Raw genomic sequence first — 23,160 nt, 5'->3', positions numbered from 1 at the left:
CTTATATGTATCACGTTAACTCTTTTTTTTTTTCCCCTTCTTCTTTATTTTAAAATGTAATTTTGAAATAAATGGTTCCTTCATATACTCCATCATTGTACTTCTTAATGAATTGTCATTTCATGTTGTAGGTATTGTGATCCAAAGATAGGGCTGTCTTATGCTACAAAATAAGTATTCAAAATCATTCTCCAACAGTTAAACAGTATGGCTTCCTTTACCTCTTTTAATAGTCTTTGTTTACATATTTAAAATTATAACCATGATCACCTCATGAATAAATAGTAGTTTTTTTTTTTTCATTTGTGTAACTTTTTTGTATATCATTTACTACACCTTTTATATCAATCTAAATTATCAATTTTATATACACCTTTTTTTTTTTTTGATAAGTAGATACATCTTTAACTCCCATTAAAATGTTGCCTACAAAATAGGATCACTCTCCTAATAGTTTTCAAATTACTTTATCCATTTAAAAAAATTAAAATTAAAATTAAAACAAACACACTTTTTTAGTAAAAAAAAAAAAAAAAAACCCACATCTTCCGTTACAAACTATTTGATCTTAAATTTTTAGTTCCAACTCTCCAATATATCTTACGTTTCAAAAAAATATATATAACTGAAGGTAATTGTAAAAGTTGGATTGCTACACCTATTAAAACCACGTTTGTTCTCAAAAAAAAAAAAAAAAAAAAAAAAAAAAAAAAAAAAAAGCCCACGTTCTCACATCCACCACAATATTATCCTTCTCCTTTAGTTTCTTTTTCCGTCATCCACCCAATCATCTTCCACCATCTTTCACTCTCACTTTGTTAAGTCTTCACAGTTTTTTCAAATCCTATTCATAAATTGATACATGTTTTGATGTCAAAATGGTAGGCCTCTGAATCTGAAATGGGCAAAGGCTCTCAGGGCCAGCTTGATGTATTTTCCCATTTTTCATATCTTTATTTTTTTATTCCATAATTTTTTTATCCACATAATTTATGACTATTATTTTTTTATCTACACAATGCAAGGCTACAACCACTAAACGTTTCCCAAATAACTGCAAATTTTCGAAATTCAAATTTCCAGTAAAATCTCACCATGTTCTCTATCACAATCTCTTTTATCCTTATATGCTATCACTACCAACATTTTCGGATAACTACTATTTTATTCAAATGTTTGCTTTATTCTATTTCTTTTTTTTTTTTTTTTTTTGGAGAAGAATTTTCTATTTCTATTTGAATTCAAAAATTTCAAACACAAACTCTAACAAACTTAAGCTATTATCTTTAACAACATATACATTCAAACGTTGGTTTGTTAATTAAAGTTTTTTTTTTTTAAATACTTGGTTTAACCCTAATTCTTTTATCTCTCTCAGGTTCACGTACGCACAAACTTTTTGGATTGCATTGAAGAGTCATTGGAATGGAATATTAGATAAGTTCGGGTGAGAGACTTTACAAGAATTATTATATGTATTAAACTTCACATAAAGTGGTTGTTATCTAAGAAACTGTTGTAAAAAAATTTCTTTTGTAATAGAAACTATATTTCTTTTGTATACAATTAACGTGTATCTCTTGTCATAAAATTTTCAAATTAAGCTTTTATTTACTTATGTTATGGACGTGTAGTAAATGACTAAATTTTAGGATTAAAAATACTACATTTTACGAATAGACAAAAAATGATAATTGTCATACATAAAATTTGAAAAAAAAAAAAAAAACCCACATCAACAACACCAAGAACGTGAGAGACTTTACAAGAACTAGCCTTTGAGCACGCGCTCACGCGCGTGCTCAGAGGCTCTTCTATTTTTTGGGTAAGGATTAATTTAGAGCATTTATTATAATTTGGAATTATTACATTTTTCAATCACAAAAAAAACCTAGGGGTGTGATGAGTGCCATGTGTGGAGAAATAATTTTCCAATCACAATAATTTTTCATCACAAAAAAATCTAGGAGTGTGATTGGAAAATTATTTCTCCACACATGACACTCATCACACCCCTAGGTTTTTTTTTTGTGATTGAAAAATGTAATAATTCCAAATTATAATAAATGCTCAAAATTAATCCTTACCCAAAAAATAGAAGAGCCTCGCGCGTGCTCAGAGGCTAGTATATATATATATATATATATATACATCTATCCATGTACTATTTTAAAAATCCTACTTTTTATCCCACGTTAAGCATCTCACGTTTTCCTCTTTTTTTTTTTTTTTTTTTTTTTTAAATCTCTTCCATATTTTGGAAAAAAAAGACTCCTACAATAAAACTACTACTATAATTTCTCCATCCATATCCTTATATTTAGGCACAACATATCTGATTTTGAAAGAAAATAAAATGCTAAATTTTAAGGAAAAAAATTTAAAGTCTAATATTCCATTCTTGTAAAGTCTCTCACGTTCTCTCTCTCTATCTATGTACTATTTAAAAAAGTCCCACTTTCTATCCCACATTAAACATCTCAAGTTTTCCTTTTTTTTTTTTTTTTTTTTTTTTTTTTTTTTAAACCTTTTTGGTGTTGTTGATGTTTTTTTTTTTTTTTTTAATTTTTTTTTTTATGTATGACAGTTATCATTTAATTTAATCTTTAATTTACTTTTTGAAGTAAGTAATACGATTTTTTTTAATAAAAAATAAAATCGTTTTTACTGTTTTCTCTTTTTCGAAAATTCAAAGTATTTACATCTTGTACTTTGTCCTTTTTTTTTAATATATATATATATATATATATATATATATACACACATCTATCTATGTACTATTTTAAAAATCCTACTTTTTATCCCATGTTAAGCATCTCACGTTTTCCTCCTTTTTTTTTTTTTTTTTTTTTTAAAATCTCTTCCATATTTTGGAAAAAAAAGACTCCTACAATAAAACTACTACTATAATTTCTCCATCCATATCCTTATATTTAGGCACTAACATATCTGATTTTGAAAGAAAATAAAATGCTAAATTTTAGGGAAAAAAATTTGAAGTCTAATATTCCATTCTTGTAAAGTCTCTCACGTTCTCTCTCTCTCTCTATCTATGTACTATTTAAAAAAGTCCCACTTTCTATCCCACGTTAAACATCTCAAGTTTTTTTTTTTTTTTTTTTTCAAATTTTATGTATGACAGTTATCATTTTTTGTCTATTCCTAAAATGTAGTTTTTTTAATCCTAAAATTTAGTCATTTACTACACATCCATAACATAAGTAAATAAAAGCTTAAATTGAAAATTTTATGGCAAGAGATACACGTTAATTGTATACAAAAGAAATATAATTTCTATTACAAAAGAAATTTTTTTACAACAGTTTCTTAGGTAACAACCACTTTATGTGAGATTTAATACATATAATAATTCTTGTAAAGTCTCTCACCCGAACTTATCTAATATTCCATTCCAATGACTCCTCAATGCAATCCAAAAAGTTTGTGCATACGTGAACCTGAGAGAGATAAAAGAATTAGGGTTAAACCAAGTATTTAAAAAAAAAAAAAAAAAAACTTTAATTAACAAACCAACGTTAGCGTGCATGTTGTTAAAGATAATAGCTTAAATTTTGATAAGATCAACGTTAGAGTTTGTGTTTGATTTAAATTTTGATGGGATCATTTTTCCTAAAAATCCTATTAAAATTGTTCAGAATAAAGATACATATCTAACTCCCTACAAAATAGGACAACTTTCTGTTAGTTTTCAAAGCAAACTTCACTTTCCTTACTCACGTTTAAAATTATTCAGTCACCACCAACATTTCAAAATTAATTTTTTTTTAAAAAAAAAAAGAAAAGGAAAGAAAAAAAAAAAGAAAAGAAAAGAAAGAGAGTTAACGTGATACATAAAAAAAAAAAAAAAAAAAAAAAAAAAAAAAAAAGAGAGTAGAACTCAAGGTTGCTACATACCTATATAAAAAAATAAAAAAAATTTAACGCCAAAAACATATACACTCAGTCACCACCAACATTTCAAAATTACATTTAAAAAAAAAAAAGGACAGTGAACATGATACATTAACAAAAAAAAAAATGTAGAACTAAAAAAATTTAATGCCAAAAACATATACAATGATGGTAAAAAAAAAAAAAAAAAAAAAAACTTTCTAAAAAAAACATATATATATATATATATATATATATGAAGAAGGAAAAAAAAAAGAAGTGAAGTGAGGAAGGAGAAGGAAATAGTAATTGATCATTTATATGTAACTATTTTTATTTCAATTCAAAATTTTTAAATAAAATGTAAACAAAGACTATTAAAAGAGGTAAGGGAAGCCATACTGTTTAACTGTTTACAAATGATTTTGAATGCTTCTTTTGTAGTATAAAGCAGCCCTGTCTTTGGATCACAATACCTACAACATGAAATGACAATTCATTAAAAAGTACAATGGTAGAGTATATGAAGGAATCATTTATTTCAAAATTACATTTAAAAAAAAAAGAAGAAAAAAAAAAAAGAGTTAACGTGATACATAAAAGAAAAAAAAAAAAAAGTAGAACTTAAAGAAAGTCAATCATAAACAAAAGAAAAGAAAACAAAAAGGAACTTGCAAAAGATAGAACCTGAAAATTTGTTGAAACCTCTGACAGTAAATGTTTTTAATCTGAAGAAAAAGAAAGGAGGATGTAAAGCTAAACTAAATGTCTTCAATCTGAGACGAATGAGAGAGAGAAAGTGAGATAGAAACTGCAAAGCGTACGTGAGTTTGTGGCTCTTAAAGTATAGGAGTTTTAATTTACATATTTATCCCTGTTAGTTGAAAACTTGTAAGTGGGTATGATGAGGATATTTTAGACATGAAAAATATGGAATCCAAACAGGGGAAACCCCTTAAATAGTAGTATAGATGAAATATTAGACTTTTAATTTTTTTCCCCTAAAATTTAGCATTTTTTTTTCTTCAAAATCAGATATGTTAGTGCCTAAATATAAGGATATGGATGGAGAAATTATAGTAGTAGTTTTATTGTAGGTGTCTTTCTTTTCCAAAATATGGACGACATTAAAAAAAAAAAGAAAAAAAAAGAGAGGAAAACGTGAGATTTATTTTGTATACAATTAACATGTATCTCTTCACATAAAATTTCCAATTTAAGTTTTATTTACTTATGTTATGGATGTGTAGTAAATGACTAAATTTTAGGATTAAAAAAACTACATTTTAGGAAAAGACAAAAAATGATAACTGTCATACATAAAAGTTGAAAAAAAAAAAAAAAAAAAAAAAAAAAAAAAAAAAAAACAACATCAACAACACCAAAAACGTTTAAAAAAAAAAGAAAATGAATGAAAACTTGAGATGTTTAACCTGGGATAGAAAGTGGAAATTTTTTAAATAGTACATAGATAGAGAGAGAGAGAGAACGTGAGAGACTTTACAAGAATGGAATATTAGATTTAAAATTTTTTTCCCTAAAATTTAGCATTTTATTTTCTTTCAAAATCAATTATGTTAGTGCCTAAATATAAGGATATGGAAGGAGAAATTATAGTAGTAGTTTTATTGTAGGAGTCTTTTTTTTTTTCCAAAATATGGAAGAGATTAAAAAAATAAAAAAGGAAAACGTGAGATGCTAAAAATTAGGATTTTTATAATAGTAAATGGATAGATGTGTGTATATATATATTAAAAAAAAAAAGACAAAGTACAAGATGTAAATACTTTGAATTTTCGAAAATGAGAAAACAATAAAAACGATTTCATTTTTCATTAAAAAAAAACGTATTATTTATTTCAAAAAGTAAATTAAAGATTAAATTAAGAGAGGAGTATATACTTAGTTTAATGCTTTGGTCTAAACTTAAAGTGCGATTTTGAGCAATAGTACATGACAAAAAATGATAACTGTCATATATAAAATTTGAAAAAAAAAAAAAAAAAAAAAAAAACAACAACAACATCAACAACACCAAAAAGGTATTAAAAAAAAAAAAAAAAAAGGAAAACTTCAGATGTTTAACGTGGGATAGAAAGTGGAAATTTTTAAAATAGTACATAGATAGAGAGAGAGAACGTGAGAGACTTTACAAGAATGGAATATTAGATTTAAAATTTTTTTCCCTAAAATTTAGCATTTTATTTTCTTTCAAAATCAATTATGTTAGTGCCTAAATATAAGGATATGGAAGGAGAAATTATAGTAGTAGTTTTATTGTAGGAGAAATTATAGTTTAAGCTGTTTAAACATTCTTCATTGATTGGAATCTTATTATTTTGATAAAATCCGTAATCTCTGGCATGTTAATTGTATGTCAATGTATACTAAGATACTAAGTCAATGTTTATAATATTAAATTTAGGTCTCCCTCCAACCTATCCAACTATAATGGCGAATGACTTTGAGGCTGGATCAAGTCATATAAATTCTAATGTTACTACTGGTAAGTCTTATATAATATATTGATAAAGCTTTAACCATATTTTTTTATATATAATTACACCAATTGAGCATTTTATATAAATACATTGCAGTTACAGAAAGAATTGAAGGAGTTGAAAATATAGTTGAGCAAAACCAAGGGGATGCCTATAGAGAACAAGGTTCGTTACTCAATGTCACCATTTTTATCCTCAATTTCATGTTTATATCCTTCTATAAACATTTCATCATTATTTTTTATATATAATAACACCAATTGAGCATTTTCTATAATTACATTGCAGGTGTAGAAAGAACAGAAGCAGTTGAAAATATTAATTGTCAAAATCACGGGGATGGCTACAGAGAACAAGGTTTGTTACTCAATCTCACCATTTTAATTTCAATTTACATGTTTATCATTATCAATTTTATTATTTGTTAATAAGCTGCATATTTGAAACATTATTAATATTTTAATATTTTAATATTTTCTTTCACAACTATTATAACACTCTTTATCACTAATTTTTTTCTCAAAATAAAAATTAGGTGTTGACAATACGTTTGATGGTACTGCACATGTAATAAATTGTATGCGAGACAGATACAATTGTGCAAAGGATTATAAAGAAGGTATACAGACCATTAGGTACCAACTACCACAACCAAAGATATGTTGCTTTTGTAATGCCCGTTTGTTCCATCGAGAGACATCCTCGATGTGTTGCAAGGATGGAAAAATATCCTTACCCAACATACCAATTTGTCCTGAATTTAGGGAGCTCATTTGTGAGCAAACACCACGAGGCAGACATTTCAGGCAATATATACGGTTTTACAACAACATGTTTGCATTTACCTCAATGGGAGTGCACGTAGATGAAACCATGGCCTTGAATAGTCGAGGAATATATACATTTCAGGCCCAAGGTGCCATCTATCATAGAATTGGTAGTCTTTTACCACATACACCTCTAAGTGTACGGCATCTACAATTATATATCTACGACACTGGTCTTGAAATACAACGCAGAATGTCTCAATCTGTAGAAGCTCATGAAGATATTGTGCAACTTATTCAAAGGATCTTAGACATGCATAACCCATTTGTGGAGAAATTTCGTCAACTATCTCGAAGTCCAAATTTACATCAATGTAAACTTCTGATTAAAGAACAACCTTTAAACCAACCTCAATATTGCCTTCCTAGTGCTTCCCAAGTGGCAGCTATTATTGTAGGAGGAGAAGAAGCTGGTCATTTAAGTGGTAGAGAAATTTTGGTTCAAACATTTGGTGGTAATTTGATCAATGTTCAAGATACAATAGGATATTATGATCCATTGCAGTACCCAATACTTTTCCCATTTGGAACATATGGATGGGATATCAATACACGCGATACTAATAGAAATAAAGTGTCATGTCGTGAGTATTATGCATTCATCTTTCAGGTAACAGTTTTATTATTTTCAATTTTTTTTACTTCAAAATTCCGCTTACACTATAAAATAACTGAACCTACATTTATTTTTACTAATGTCCAAGATTCGCGACGATGCTCTATCAATGATTTGGTATGGAGGACGCTTTTCACAACAGTATGTTGTTGATAATTATGTAAAAATTGAAACACACAAGCTTAGGTGGTTTGAGCACAATCAAGATTCTATTAGGGCAGATCTGTACCAAGGCCTACAAGATGCTTTCCATGAAGGAGAGAGTGATACTGGTAATGTAAATTTTACACTTGAAATTTACATTATCTTATTAATGGCAAATTGGTAGGAATATTTATTAATGACCCAACTTTTTCACCTTATATTTAGGAAATGTTGGACATAAAACCATTCTACCTTCATCATTTGTGGGAAGCCCACGCGATATGATCCAATGATTTCAAGATGCAATGTCATTGGTTCAAAAGTTTGGGAAACCAGATTTATTCATCACAATGACGTGTAATCCAGGATGGGAAGAAATCCAAAATGAGCTTTTACCCGCACAAACCGCACAAGATCGTCCAGACTTGCTTGCAAGAGTTTTCAAATTAAAATTTGAAGAATTGAAAGATGATATTGTGGTTAAAGGGGTTCTCGGAAGAGTTATTGTATATGTGCAAGTCTTTGAGTTCCAAAAAAGGGGTTTACCACATGCACACATGCTTATAATTCTCGATGAAGATGATAAATTGCATAATCCAGAGGATTATGATCGAGTTGTTAAAGCAGAAATACCGTGTAAGGAGGAATAACCTCAGTTACATAAAGCTGTACTAAAACATATGAAACATGGTCCTTGCGGAGTACAAAATCCAAGATCACCATGTATGAAAAATGGGCGATGTAAAAAAGGATACCCAAAGCCTATCTCGTCAGAAACCTACCAAGGCAATGACTCATATCCTGTTTACAAACGATATGATACTAATAATCTCGTGCCATTGAATGATCATTGCAGGATTATGGTAGACAATACTTGGGTTGTTCCATATAATCCTTGGTTACTGCTAAAATATAATTGTCATATTAATGTTGAAATATGTTGCAGTATCAAGAGTGTAAAGTACTTATACAAATATGTGTATAAAGGCCCAGATCGTGTCTTTATGGAAGTTAGACCAGGCCCAAATTATGATGAGGTCCAACAATACGTTGATGCAAGATGGGTATGTGCTCCAGAGGCATGTTGGAAGATATTTTCTTTCCCTATGTATCGAATGTACCCTGCCGTTTTTCGTTTGCAAATTCATCTTCCAGATAGACAACAAGTACATTTTAGACCACATGAACCAATTGCTAATGTTTTGGAGCGAAGTAAAAAGACAATGCTCACTGAATTTTTTTATATGAATACGATTGATCATGATGCACGAAATTATCTATATAGAGAGTTCCCTGAGCATTATTGTTGGGATCATAAAAACAAAACATGGACACAAAGAAGATCTCATAAAAAAGTAGTGGGCAGGGTATATACTGTTTCACCATTTGATGGAGAGAAGTTCAATTTGCGTGTTCTTCTTAATCATGTCAAGGGGCCAACAGGATTTGACGATTTATTGACTGTGAATGGGATAACCTATCCAACTTTTAAACAAGCAGCTGAACATAGGGGTTTATTAGAGAATGATAACAGCATACGACAATGTCTACTTGAGGCAAGAGACATTCGAATGCCATCAGCTTTAAGAAGATTGTTCGCAACAATATTGGTATTTTGTTTACTAATTGGAGTAAGAGAATTGTGGAATGAGTTCTATCCATATATGATAGAAGATTACCCATCAACATCTGTTACAACAGAGACACATCGTACAAATAAACTTCTCAATGATTTAGAGGCATTACTCTTGCAACATGGAAAGCATATTACAGAGTATGATTTGCCGATTTTAACTGGAGAATGTGACAATGATTCAACTACACCAAGACTCATACAAGATGAGCTAACTATTCCTAATATAGATGAAGAATTCACTTTAATTGAGAAGTTGAATAACGACCAGAGACTTGCATATGAGACAATCATGACAGTTATTGATCGTAACGAAAGCATGATATTCTTCGTCGATGGGCCAGGGGGAACTGGGAAAACATTTTTGTATCGCACAATATTGGCAGCCTTGAGAAAAGCTGGTCACATTGCAATTGCCACTGCTACATCTGGCATAGCAGCAACATTACTCCCTGGTGGAAGAACAACACATTCCAAGTTTAAGATTCCTTTAACTCTAGATGCTTCATCTACTTGCTCAATAAGTAAACAATCAGACTTAGCTGAGCTTATTAGACGTGCCACCATAATAATTTGGGATGAAGCCCCAATGGTAAATCGACGTGCACTCGAATCTTTAGATAGAACATTTAGAGATATTATGGAAGTAAATTTACCTTTTGGTGGGAAGGTGCTAATTTTGGGTGGAGATTTTCGTCAAGTACTTCCGATTGTTCCAAAGGGTACAAAGGCAGAAATGATTGATGCATGCATAGTCAAGTCCTCATTATGGAAAGATGTCAAAGTGTTACATTTGAAGGAGAATATGAGGTCTAGCAATGATGAAGAGTTTGCTGAGTACATACAACACATTGGTGATGGGAATGAACCATATATAATTGATGATTTGATTAAACTACCCCTTTCAATGGCAATGCAATGCGAGGGTCAGCATTCTATATACAACTTGATTGATCAAGTTTTTCCAAATTTACAAGACCATGTCAATGATGCAAGGTATATGGTTGATAGGGCTTTGCTAACACCTATAAATGATGATGTTGAACAACTTAATGCAAAGATAATTTCTCAGTTTCTAGGAGATGAGTTTACATTACATTCTTTTGATGAGGTTGAAGGAGATACACAACATCTATATCAACAAGAATTCCTAAATTCTATATCTCCAGGGGGTTTACCACCACATATATTACGGCTAAAAAAGGGTGCTCTAATTATGTTGTTGCGCAATATAGATCCAAAAGCCGGATTATGTAATGGTACAAGATTGATATGCCGTGGATGTTTTAACAATGTAATTGATGCTGAAATTTTGACTGGACAATATGTGGGTACACGCATTTTTTTGCCAAGAATCCCTTTGAAGACAACAGAAAATGTACACCTGCCATTTGTAATGATCAGACGACAATTTCTTGTACGTTTAAGCTTTGCACTTACAATAAATAAAGCGCAAGGTCAGACAATTCCAACTGTTGGAATTTATCTTCCTGATCATGTTTTTAGTCATGGCCAATTATATGTGGCATTGTCAAGGGGAGTCTCCCAATCCACTACAAAACTATTGGTGCAAAAAGGCAGAATACCTGAGGAGGAAGGTGTTCACACAAGAAATATTGTGTATAAAGATATTTTGTTCCCTTCATCATAGGTATTAATTAACAATTGAAAAGAACTGTCTTACATATAGATTTATTTTAATAATTTACAAATTTTAATGGTTATGCTATCTTCATTTTAATATTTCATTCTTTGAAGTTTTTTATGTATACAATTAATTGGTAATAGGAAGGATGCCTAACTCAAATGTGAGGATTGAGTCCACTAGGCTAAATAATGGAGTGCATGCTGTTCCTATTGCTCATTGGGAGAAGTGGAAGGATGATCAGTCAATATCGAACATGGAGGCCATTGATAACAAGGTATATTTCTTTCTAATGATATCTTTAATCAGCATCCTTTCTATTGTTTTATCAAAATTAATATTAAAAATGTCATGTTGCGAATGGGTTAGGTTCGAAAATTGCAAATTTATTCACCTGGTTGGGGATTCACTGTTCGAGTTGACAAGAAAGAGCTTTGGAGAGAAGTAAAACGAGTTTTAGAGTCACAAGAATTGGAAAGATTTGTTATGCTATTTTTTAAAATAGGAAAATAACTAATTGATAATTTTAATATACAAACATTTTTTTTCCTTCATTTTGAAGGACCAAGAACAAAGACAAACAACAAATCGCTGTCAAGAGCAATGAAGTTTCCAACATCCATAAGAATAAAGACAAAGGAAAAATGAAGGACGATGTGATCTCTAACACTCATGCCAACAGAGACAAACAGAGAATGAAAATCAAGGACAATGTGGTTTCCAACATCAAAGAGCAAAAAAAGATACGAACAAAAAAAATCAAGGACGATGCAATCTTCAACACCAAAAACAGTAAAGACAAACAGAAAATGAGAGTCAAGGACGATGCGATAATAAAGCAGGTACAAAACATTACCACGTCTACTTAAAAATATATATATATAGTTTTTAAATTAATTTTTTTAAAAATTTTGGTAATTAAATGATAGTTCTTCAAGTCCCAAGTTGAAGTAGACCATTTCACATACATGGAGCTATGCCATATCATCACAAGGTCAGTTCAAATATTTCATTTTACAAGTTTATGCATGATATTTATAGTGCTTATCATTATTATGTACGTTTTAAAGTCTCTATTAATAATACAAACTAACACATTTTGTATCATAGGTTCATGGCAAATGCTGCTGGAAAGCAATTAGAATGTGAAACAAATAGCATTGCTCCACCAACTTCTCCACCGTAGTCGTCATAATATTAATAAGATCACCTATTCCATGTTTAAGATGTAGTGCATTATTTTACAGTTTTATCATAATTGCTTTTGGCAAGATCATCACATGTATTTTGTAAGTAGTCTTATTGTTACAGTTTTATTATGCATTTTCAATATATGCACTATTTATAAGATTTATTTAGAGGATCTTTTTTTTCCTCCCCCTAAAGGTTAATACTAAATTATTGCATTATCTCCCAATCAATAATACGTTGATTACTGCATAATTTTTTTTTTTGGGCAAAAATGGATAATAATTACGGAATACTAGCCTCTGAGCACGCGCTCACGTGCGTGCTCAGAGGCTCTTCTATTTTTTGGGTAAGGGTTAATTTAGGGCATTTATTATAATTTGGAATTATTACATTTTTCAATCACAAAAAAAAAAACCTAGGGGTGTGATGAGTGTCATGTGTGGAGAAATAATTTTCCAATCACACTCCTAGAGTATTGAGAGTCGTGCATTGAAAGAAGAGATTGTCACTATAGAATAAGTCCAATTGGATATTGAGGTAAGGGTTCAACTGTAGGTTGCTATAAGGTACTAGGATTCTTTTACTTGTAATCGCTTGTTGTGATAATAGTGGATTCTCAAGAGTGGTGACCTTAAAATCATCCGGTGGGGTTTTTGCCATGTAGGTTTTCCCCATTCGTAAACAAATCACCGTGTCAATTTATTTTCCGCTACATACTTTAGTTAATTGGTGATTTGTTTTTGTTGCCACGTACAATTGCATGTTAATTTGATTAATTAATAAACTTAACGAATTAATCAAGTAATTCATCACAAAGGGTCAATACGTTTTTAGCCTATCAAATATTTAGAATCATTATTGTATTGTGTTGGCAAACCGAGATCAAAACATGTCTAGTCTAGGTGTTTAGACAATGCTTAAATAAGGGTATTTCAAGTTTTGAAGTCCAGTTGTTTCCAGAGAAGAAAAGTGAGGTTTTTCCTTTCTCGACCGATTGAGAATTAGGCTCAACCGATCGAAAGTCGCAGGCACAGTTTTTCTGCAGATTTTTAAACAGGTCTAAGCCGGTGAAAATGTTTAAGGTTTCACTTAAACTTCTCCACATATAAAAGGGAAACCCTAACCATGTTTTGAGAGAGCAAAAGAAGACTTGTGTGTAACTCTTTGTGAGATTTGAGAGATTCTGTACCTTCTAACTACACAAGAATCTACCGGAGTCAAAACTACAATCAAGCGTAGGTAGAACTAGTTGTTGCATCAAGATCAACAAGTGAAGGTGATCTGAAACCTTTGAGTGGAGTCTCAAAGTTATGAGCAAGGGTGCTTGTGTTGCTGTAAATCCAAGAAGAGAAGGAGTCTGTGAATTCGAAACTTGCACGTGGTTGTGTCAGTAAGTTACTACATGAGGTAGCATTAGATTTAGGGTTAAATTTTTTGTAAAAACTTCAATTCTCTTATAGTGGATTTGGTTTACCTTGAGGATAGCTAGGTCAAATCCTCCTTAGGTTTTTACCTTGAAACAGTTAATTTCATTGGTTTTCTAGGGTAATCATATCGTGATGTTATTTACTTTTTCGCATTTTTGCATTATATGATTTATTTGTGTTTAACCTATATCTGATAATTAATCTAAGTAATCACTTGATAAATAAATTAGGTTAAACAATCTTTTAAAGGGGTCTAAACAAACTCTCAAGTTGGAAAATTATGTATCAACTTCCCTTATTTAGCTCGTCGTGAGATAGAGAAAAACAATTGAGGTCATTTTCTTTTTACCCATTTTATTTTCCAATACTACCAAAAAAAAAAAAAAAAAAAAGAAACCTATCTTCAAATAAGGTTTACATAGAAACAAAATCTGTTATTTCTTTGTTAGGGTTATTTTTATTATATTAAGAATGAAGTTTAACTCCAAAAAGGTTTCCATAAGAATAAAAGACGTAAAAGCTGTTATTTCTTTATTAGAGTTATTATTATTATATTAAGAATAAAATTTAGCTACAAATTTTGTATCTGAACTTTACCGATTGTTGTTTACTTCACCATCGTATTTATAACAAAAATAATAAATAGGCTCCTGCTCTTCCCATCAACTCATTCACTGTCCTGTTGGAAATAAAAAACCCACTGATTTTATTTATTTATTGATACAAGAAATCTATTTCCATTGCTCTTTCTTTCTTCAGACTTCACCTTCGCAGAAAGTCGCATAATCAGAAGCTGCTGCCAGGTGAGTGCTTTTATTCCCCGATCTTCATGTGGGTTTTCCTGTGAAATTTTGATTGTTTGTTTGTTTGTGTCTTCAGAACTTGCTTTGAGAAACATTGGTATTGGGAGTTGAAATTGTGGAAACATATAGGAGTAGTCTTTGTTTAGTAGAAGCATAGGGTATGATTTTTGTACTAGGAACAAAACCGAGTGAAAAAAGAAAGAAAGAAAGAAAGAAGTTATATACTATGAGAAACATTGGTATTGTGAGTTGAAATTCTGAAAAATTATATACAGGAGTACCCTTTTACTTAGTAAAAGCATAGGGTATGATTTTCGTATTAGGAACAAAACCCAGTGAAAACAAAAAAGAATCAAGTTTTATTCAATGAAAATGGGAAACCACTACTTTATCATGCACTGGAAACATTCTAAAGAGTCAAAGCTTTTTTAAAGCCTACAATACTTTTCTTAACTGGGTTCGACTCCTAATGTTGCAGCCCTTCTCCAAGAATGGAATTTAAACTTTCTAAAGAGGAAAATTCTATCAAAACCTCAAACCATATATTTCCTCATTTTCACTCTCTATGCCAATGTTTTCATATAAAAACATATATTTTATTTTACTTAATTGCAAGCCTAGTCACATTAATCTAACCAAACAACACAATTCTCTAAACTTACATTCCCAAAATCTAACTCTCATCAATCCAACCTGACCCAAAATAAAGAAGAAGAATAGGGTATGGAAATATTAGTGCTTTACTATTTTTTGTTGTTGTTGTTGTTGTTGTTGTTTTTTTTTTTTTTTTAATTGTTTTACAAACAATATGTACATTGTGATCAATTGATCCATAATAAATGCGGCAAATCCTTTGGCAATGTGCATGTAAAAGAAGCTAGTAAGGATGTTTTCCACTATTTAAAATTAAATTATCTGTTATAAGTTTTATTATAGTCCATTTTGAATACTAACTTGCTAGATTAGGTACCCATTGTTGTCACTGCCTGAAGGCTTTCTTTTTTGATTTTGGATTACTCGAGTTCAGTTCCCCAATTTATATGGGTGAAAATTTTTAATTCTTCAGTGAAACATACATAATTTTGATAATGCTTGATTATGATTTCTTAGATTTTGATGATGCTGTGCGTGATTGGAAATCTTTGAAAGCTATGATTGTGATTCATATAAATATACGATCATTTGCTCCTTTTGGTTTAGGGCTTCGGTAGATACTCTGTTTCCATAGCTACTAAAGTGTTAGAGGTCTGCATTTGTTTATTTATTTTATTTATCTCTTTGCTGGTTTGTTTGTTCTATGAAGTTCTTAGATTTACAATGTAATAATTCATATATCTAAAAAATTTGAGCTATTACTATAAAATTTAGCATAGCCAATTATGAAACTCAAGCAATGGTCTACATGGAGCAATTTAGGTCAAGCACGGAAATTCATTATGAACTCTAAAATTAAGATTATTTTTGGTTCCTCGAAAAGCATATTTTGTGGAGCTTTGTAGAATTTTGGAGAGTATATCAGGTTCTCTTCTTTGACATCTAATGTTTGAATACAGAAATTGTTGAGCACTGAGGAAGGAAAAAAAGAAAAAGCCAAGAAAATGTTGAGTTGTGACCTCCCAGAAGATTTGGTAGTGGAAATCCTATCATCGTTGCCAGTGAAATCCTTGATGCGATTCAAGTGCGTATGCAAATCCTGGCATGCTCTTATAAGAAACCATTCTTTTATCACCCAGCACCACAAATGGGCCACTTCTAACAATCAAGGGTGTGGTGTTGTCTTTAAGTATTTGTTTCGCCAGAGACACACATTTGTCTCATTGCTCTCTGATGATACTCTAGAGGTTTCCAGCAATATCGATATATCGCCATTCTTCCCAGAGGAGATTGACATGCTAGTAATTGATGGTCCATGCAATGGAATATTTTTTCTGTATGGTATTTCCTCGGAGCGTTACTATGGTGAGGAAATAGTCTTGTGGAACCCTGCCACAAGAGAGTCAAAGGTGCTTCCCATAATAAAGCAACGTCCACAATATAGCTCCCCTTATGTAACCTTCAATTTTGGCTTTGGAATTGATCCCAAGAAGAATGATTTGAAGGTGGTGAGGATTGTGGACTTTTGGCAGCGCAAGCCACTCCAATTTGAGGTATACAACCTTAGTACTGATTCTTGGAGGGTAATTGATGGATCTGTTAACCAACTTTATGGCTTTGAATTTGCCAAGTTTCCATCATACCTAAATGGATTTTATCATTGGAAGGCTAGCAGGTTCATGATTTCGTTTGACATGAGTAATGAGGTTTTTCAAGAAACGCCGCTTCCTCCCATAATTGAAGATCCTTTCTCAACCAATGCAATTGCTATTATCAATGATTCTGTATCCTTGATTGTACAATATTTTGATGTGGATATCAGCTGGTATGATGTATGGGTTATGAGTGAAACTGGTGTTGAAAGGACTTGGACAAAGAAATTCAAGATCAGCCCCCATCCCGATTTTGATAGAATGTTGGAATTTAGGGAGGATGGGTTGGTTCTTTTTCAATATAGCGATGGTTGGCTTGTAGTGTACGACCGCAAAACACAAGAAGTAAGGAATATTGCAAAATATGAGATCAGTGACCTTAGTCACTCTTTCGCTGTTAGTTACACAGAGACGCTAGTTTTTTTAAACGTAGGGAATGTTATTGAGTAACAAAAGTACAAAACAGTTCATAATATGGCTATGGAGAATATTTCAGGCCATTGAGGTGAGTGCATAGCCTGATGGCCCTGTATTGTGTGTGCTTTTGGTATGGTATTTTTTGTTTTTGTTTTTACGCTTATTAGTTTTGGATTGGTTCTGAATTTTTTATTTATGAAATTCTAATAAAAGTAATTAAAAAAAGTGTTATATTGAAGGTTTCAACTTTCAAGAATTTCCAAGAAGGTTACTGGCCTTGCTGTAATGTTTTGGATTATTATTAATTGCCTGTTGATCCTAATTATTAACATTGGCTATCTATTGTGTACTGTTTTGACGCTTAACAAATAATTTTTCCTTTGATTTTTTTGTACAGTCTGTTTGGTTTGTTTTGACGTAAAATATTTTCAGGGTTGTTTCGATGAAATATTGTCAGGAAAAGACTTTGTCTATAATTTAAAACGCTTCCTTGGTAAATCTCCAACTGTTTGTTTGAAGGCCAAAAGTCATTTATCAATCCTCAGCCATGGTAACAAGACTTTGTCTATAATATGATTATTGTATAATATTAGGTAATTCAACATTTAGGTAATACACAGATTTCTCTGTTTTTACCTTATAATTGTCATCGTTTGCTAAGGAGTGGCACCAATTTCTTTGTATGTTGCATTTTCTTTTTCTGCCAAAGGAGGCAGTAGGTTCAAAGTTAAAGGATGCAATTACAAGATCAAAAAAATTCTGTGAAATTCGTTAGGTGTCTATATGATTATACACTTAATGTATGGATTCATCGAGACATATAAGCAGCACCATACTAATTACAACCGGACTGGGCAGAGCTTGGATTTTTTGTTTGGGACGGGGGGAATTGTGTTACTAATTATATGTTAGTCTTTTGTCATGACAAACCATCACACACGTGTGTAAACGCACATATATACACATATAAAAATCTTAATATTTTGATACTAGAGTAGGTTATAATTTATAATTATATTGTATACAAAACTATCAACTTTGACATGTATATTTGCTAGATAATTTTTTAGGGGACCTTATCATCTTTTAAATTTTAATGAGTATACAAACGTTTTCTAGTTTGATATTAAATATGTACAAAATCGGATTTGAAAAAACAAAAATTACCTTGTCTCTATAACTACTAGACTAATTGATAAATTCTAATGTTTTCTAAGAGTATAATTGGACTAACTTAAATATTTTAGGGGAAAGGGAGGCATTCTATTTTTGTAACTAAAAATTTAAAGCTTTTAATAATTATACATAAAATTTTTAAAACTTTTGAAAGGGTCATGCCTCCCCCTCCCGCCACCCCCACCCAGCTTAGTTGTAGATCTTCCCCAGTTACATGGCCATCGTAAAAGGAAACACAGAGCTGACCTTTGTGAATTGGTCAGAGTTTAGTTTTGTAACTTGGATTGCTTATTTAGAACCATAATACTGCATATCATGAGAGCACCTTTTATAATTTGTTTTTATTATAATAATTAGATAATTAGGGGTACTTAGGAATTTGAATTTGGACATTTCTATTTGAAAATTTATAAGGTGCTACTTGAGTTACAAAACTCTTAAAAATTATAAAACCTTATTTCATTGTTAAAAGTATAGAATAGCAAAAGAAAACATAAACATACATTATTCCATTGTTGTTCAAATAATTTGTAGAAAAAACCTCACTATAAATTATATTTATGAAAGAGTACTACGACATGGTCTATACCGCATATAACTCTCAAATGGAGAACATGGACTATTTAATTTTTGTTCTCTTAACACTCCTTTCATCTAGGAGTTTAATTGAGAAATACTTTAAAGTGTTTAATCAATTGAGAGTTACTTCAAAGTGTTAGTTTACCAAATAACGTCTTTTTGCCAAAAGAGTTTATGCTTTATAAGTGATTTTCATGGATAGATTTCTAAAATATGAGTATTTATCCATCATTCTTCTTCTTCTTCTTATTATTATATAAAATAAATTTATATATATAATGTGGGCCATATATAAGTCTCCTAAGAGAATCACTCATCAAATGCAACTCAGGAATGTCTTCTATCCCAATAGGTGGGGTCATTCCTTTGTGCACATGGGCTAGCTCTGGTGCTGCAGTACACTGGAACCAACACAATATAGACATGTGTCCACATCATATCGGTTCCAGTGTACTAGAGCTAATCACTGTTTGAGCATTCAAAATTGGAAGTCTTCCACTTCCCATGAACTTCAAAATTCAAGTTTTGTTACAACATTCTTATAGACTCATTACTATTTTGATGTAATTAATCACTAGAGAAGTGCTACGTCTATAACATTTTTACAACAAATCATAGGTGGTTAGTTTTTACTGATTCAAATTTGAATCTAACACTAAGATTACTTTTTTGTCCCAACAATAACAACCAGTAACAATCTGCCACTTATGAGTTATGATTTGTTGTAAAAATGTTGTAAACATATCATTTCTCTAATCACTAACTTGTAAGAGGTACGAAAGTCAAATGTTTATATATTTAGATTTATTGTAATTATCAATTTTATGTCATGTATAGTTTATTAAACTAAAATGTATTTAAAATAAAAGAAAGCAATTATTAGGGTCTATACAAAAAATCAATTGGTTTCTTTGTTTGATAATAAATAGCAATCATAATAAGAAGACGTTATAAGTTGAAACTCTACTTAATCTTAAAAAAAAAAAAAAAAAAAAAAAGGTATTCAAGGCATATATTGCTAAAAATAAATTAAGTTATATAAATTATTAATAGATTATTATTATTTTATTTATATTACTCTTATAATAATAGTATCAGACCAAAGCATATTCAATAAATATACTCCTAGAAATAGATAAATAAAAATCTTTAGTTAAACTTCATTTTATTTTCCAATAAGAATTTTTTTTTTTTTTATTATAAATTCTACATTTGAATAATTAGAGAAATTGGGTTCATTGATCACCCCGCGGCCACCGCCCAAAACCTTCCCCTCCCACGGCCCCAATCAGCACACCCCTACCACCGACATCGTCGGCCAATCCTGCACCACCACAACAGCCCATTATAGACACAGTCATAAATTCCCCCACAATCCCAGCAACAAACTCTCAATCAATGCCAACGGTTACATATATTTTGGCTGACACAAATCTCTTCAATGTGCATTTAACAGACATTGACAAAAGTTTAAATTTGTTTCCCTCTATATCTCAGCCAGTTGCCTTATATACAGATAACCTCAATTTAGGGGTCCCACCTCTTAATGAGATCCCTGACTTCCTTCCTCCTACTGATACCTGATCTTTTCCTTCCCCACAAACCAATGCCAACTGCCATATTGTCACCTCAACAAATCCCTTGATTACAACACGTGGTACATGGAAAAGACTTGAGCATGCCAAGCACGTGATGGACACTAGTGATGTTACTTTGTCCATTATTGGACCGAAAAGAAAAGTGGGAACTTTGCATGGCATGCATGGCACATCTTTGGACAAGAAACAAAAGTTGAATGAAGAAACAACCACACTAGACTAGCTTATGGTTCACAACATGGGATCGACGGTGCCTGCGATCCAACGAGTATTTTAAGCTAGAACTATCAGGGGCTTGGGAACCCCCATACAGTTAATGCTCTCAAGAGAGCATGGACCAAAGAAGCTCCCATTTTGTCTTCTTAATGGAGACAAAACTCACCACTGAACAATTGAACATAAAGAAACAACACTGGGAGTACATCAGGGGATAGCGATCTCAAGCATTGTCCAGAGTGGTGGTTTAGCCCTATTATGGAAGCTAGAAACACAGGTACATGTGCAAAATTTTTCCAGTTAGTTTATTGATGCCTACATTCTTTGTACTAAAATAGGTTCAAAATGGAGATTAACAAGGTTTTACGGACAACCAGACACAAACAAGCATGAAGAAACCTGGACTCTTCTTAAGTCTCTTAGCCGATCAAATAACCTCCCCTGGCTTTGTGTGGGTGACTTCAACGAAATCCTGTATCACTCAGAAAAACATGGAGGCTGCCCACGTCTAACTAGACAGATGGACTGCTTTCACAGAGCCATCAACACATGCAAACTTAGTGACCTTGGCTTCTTTGGCTCTCCATTCACTTGGTCCAGAAACCACCCGACTGAAGGGCGGATGCACATTTGCCTGGATCGTGCCTTGGCCAACTCAGCCTGGAACTTTTCTTTTCAAGGTGCCACTGTCCACCATTTATCTATGTCCACCTCGGATCACTCCATGCTCTCTGTCCACCTTCCCAATTCCAGACCCCGTCGCCGCTTTACAAAGCCTTTGTTTCGAAACCCAGGTTGCGTCGTGTGGAGCCCAAATCACCAACTATCTTGATAGCTGCCGTGCTAGGCTGTATGGTTTGGATGAGTCTGTATGTATTGAATTTATTAAATTTTGCTACAAGTAATGTACAATAAATCTAATTTGTGTGATAAGTGTTATGTGTGTAACATTTCAAATTACACAAATATTGGAAACATCAACATATCTAACTGGAGGCATTTTACTTCCTAAGGTGTTTCCTACATTACAAAGCAGAGGACATTGTCCAACCATAGCACAAGAATCATACGTAGCAACAAAGAACAGCAGGGAAAAAATGACACAATGATTTCATATAAACTTAACCAAAACTAATGAATAGTTTAATCTTTAGATTTGTAAAAGTTGAATGCACATAATCATTAGTTGTCTTATATATAGTTAGAAAATAATTCTAAAATTATGTAATAATAACTCATTTAGTTATAATTTCTCAAAAAAATATATAAAGAAAATTTAGGATTAAAGCCATGCATTGCATGGAACTTTCACTAGTATCTTTTATAAATTTAAGCATTATAAAACATTTCATCCACACTTTAAGGGTATCATTTGATTCATGTTGACGACTCGACCCGACTCGAATAATGTTGTGTGGTTTTTAATGGGAGATTTTCTGAAGCTTAGTCCATGGAGCGGAGGCTTGGGCCGACAGGCCCAAGTCGGAGTGCTCATGGACAAGTCTCTTAGGGGTCCAGGGGCAACGCCCCTGGGAAAAATTTTATGAGAAAACAGTGAACAGTTTTACTTAATGTAGAAATTAAATTCAAATTTTGAAATTAAAATCTCTATATTTTACAATGCTTCTATTTAAATAAATAAAAACATAAAAAAGCTACTTATTTTTATGTTTATGTTTATTTGTCAATAATCCCAACAAAAAAAAAAGTTATAAGGAACTCGAGTTTATTAAACTCGAGTTCCTTACAAGGTACTTGAGCTCACCAAGCTCGAGTACCTTAGAAATTAAAAAAAAAAAAAAAAAGCATTTTAATGGTACTCGAGCCTGGTATACTCGAGTATTGTGTTGCATGGTACTTGAGTTTACCATGCTCGAGTACCACATAATTTTTTTTAATGGCCCAATTTCCATCTCAGCACTGCCACAGTGACAAAACTCCTAGGAACTCGAGTTTAAGAAACTCGAGTTCCATAAAAAGTGGTATTTCCCTATATAGTTCCGAAACAATGTTTTTTTACAAAATATTTCAAAAATTTGTGGTATTTGGCCATTTTGGCCAGGCTATCTGTGTGGAATAAAACTGACTTTGGGCATATTGGGAGGCAGGTTGATAAACTGACTAAAAAATTACAAGACTTAAAGAGACAGCCTATCAATAATGATGATGAGATTCATGAAGTCCGCAAAGTTTTGAACTGTTGGCTTGATGCGGAGAACACGATGTGGCATTAATGATCACGGAGCATGT

General features: G+C 31.6%; 2 protein-coding genes across 2 annotated transcripts; both read left to right on the top strand.

Annotated features, from left to right (window-relative positions):
* The first annotated feature begins 8,329 nt into the window (after positions 1-8,329).
* Positions 8,330-12,443, top strand: LOC126719472 (uncharacterized). The gene is made up of 7 exons (XM_050422019.1): positions 8,330-8,613; positions 8,926-11,210; positions 11,401-11,534; positions 11,627-11,718; positions 11,820-12,099; positions 12,187-12,251; positions 12,368-12,443. The coding sequence occupies exons 1-7, from the start codon at positions 8,330-8,332 to the stop codon at positions 12,441-12,443; spliced, it is 3,216 nt and encodes a 1,071-aa protein (XP_050277976.1).
* Positions 12,444-14,481: 2,038 nt separating this feature from the next.
* LOC126717679 (F-box/kelch-repeat protein At3g23880-like) lies at positions 14,482-17,502 on the top strand. The gene is made up of 2 exons (XM_050419517.1): positions 14,482-14,678; positions 16,232-17,502. Exon 2 carries the CDS (start codon positions 16,277-16,279, stop codon positions 17,372-17,374), a length of 1,098 nt encoding a protein of 365 aa, XP_050275474.1. The 5' UTR covers positions 14,482-14,678; positions 16,232-16,276; the 3' UTR covers positions 17,375-17,502.
* Positions 17,503-23,160: the final 5,658 nt, after the last annotated feature.

Source organism: Quercus robur, chromosome 3, assembly GCF_932294415.1.
Source record: "Quercus robur chromosome 3, dhQueRobu3.1, whole genome shotgun sequence".
Lineage (NCBI taxonomy): Eukaryota > Viridiplantae > Streptophyta > Magnoliopsida > Fagales > Fagaceae > Quercus > Quercus robur.
This window is presented reverse-complemented; position numbering and strand designations above follow the sequence as displayed.

Coding starts and splice junctions, on each gene's coding strand:
- LOC126719472 (XM_050422019.1), top strand. CDS start 8,330: ATGACGTGTAATCCAGGATGGGAAGAAATCCAAAATGAGCTTTTACCC. Junction 12,100..12,186: donor ACGATGCGATAATAAAGCAG/GTACAAAACATT, acceptor ATTAAATGATAG/TTCTTCAAGTCCCAAGTTGA. Junction 12,252..12,367: donor CTATGCCATATCATCACAAG/GTCAGTTCAAAT, acceptor TTTGTATCATAG/GTTCATGGCAAATGCTGCTG.
- LOC126717679 (XM_050419517.1), top strand. CDS start 16,277: ATGTTGAGTTGTGACCTCCCAGAAGATTTGGTAGTGGAAATCCTATCA.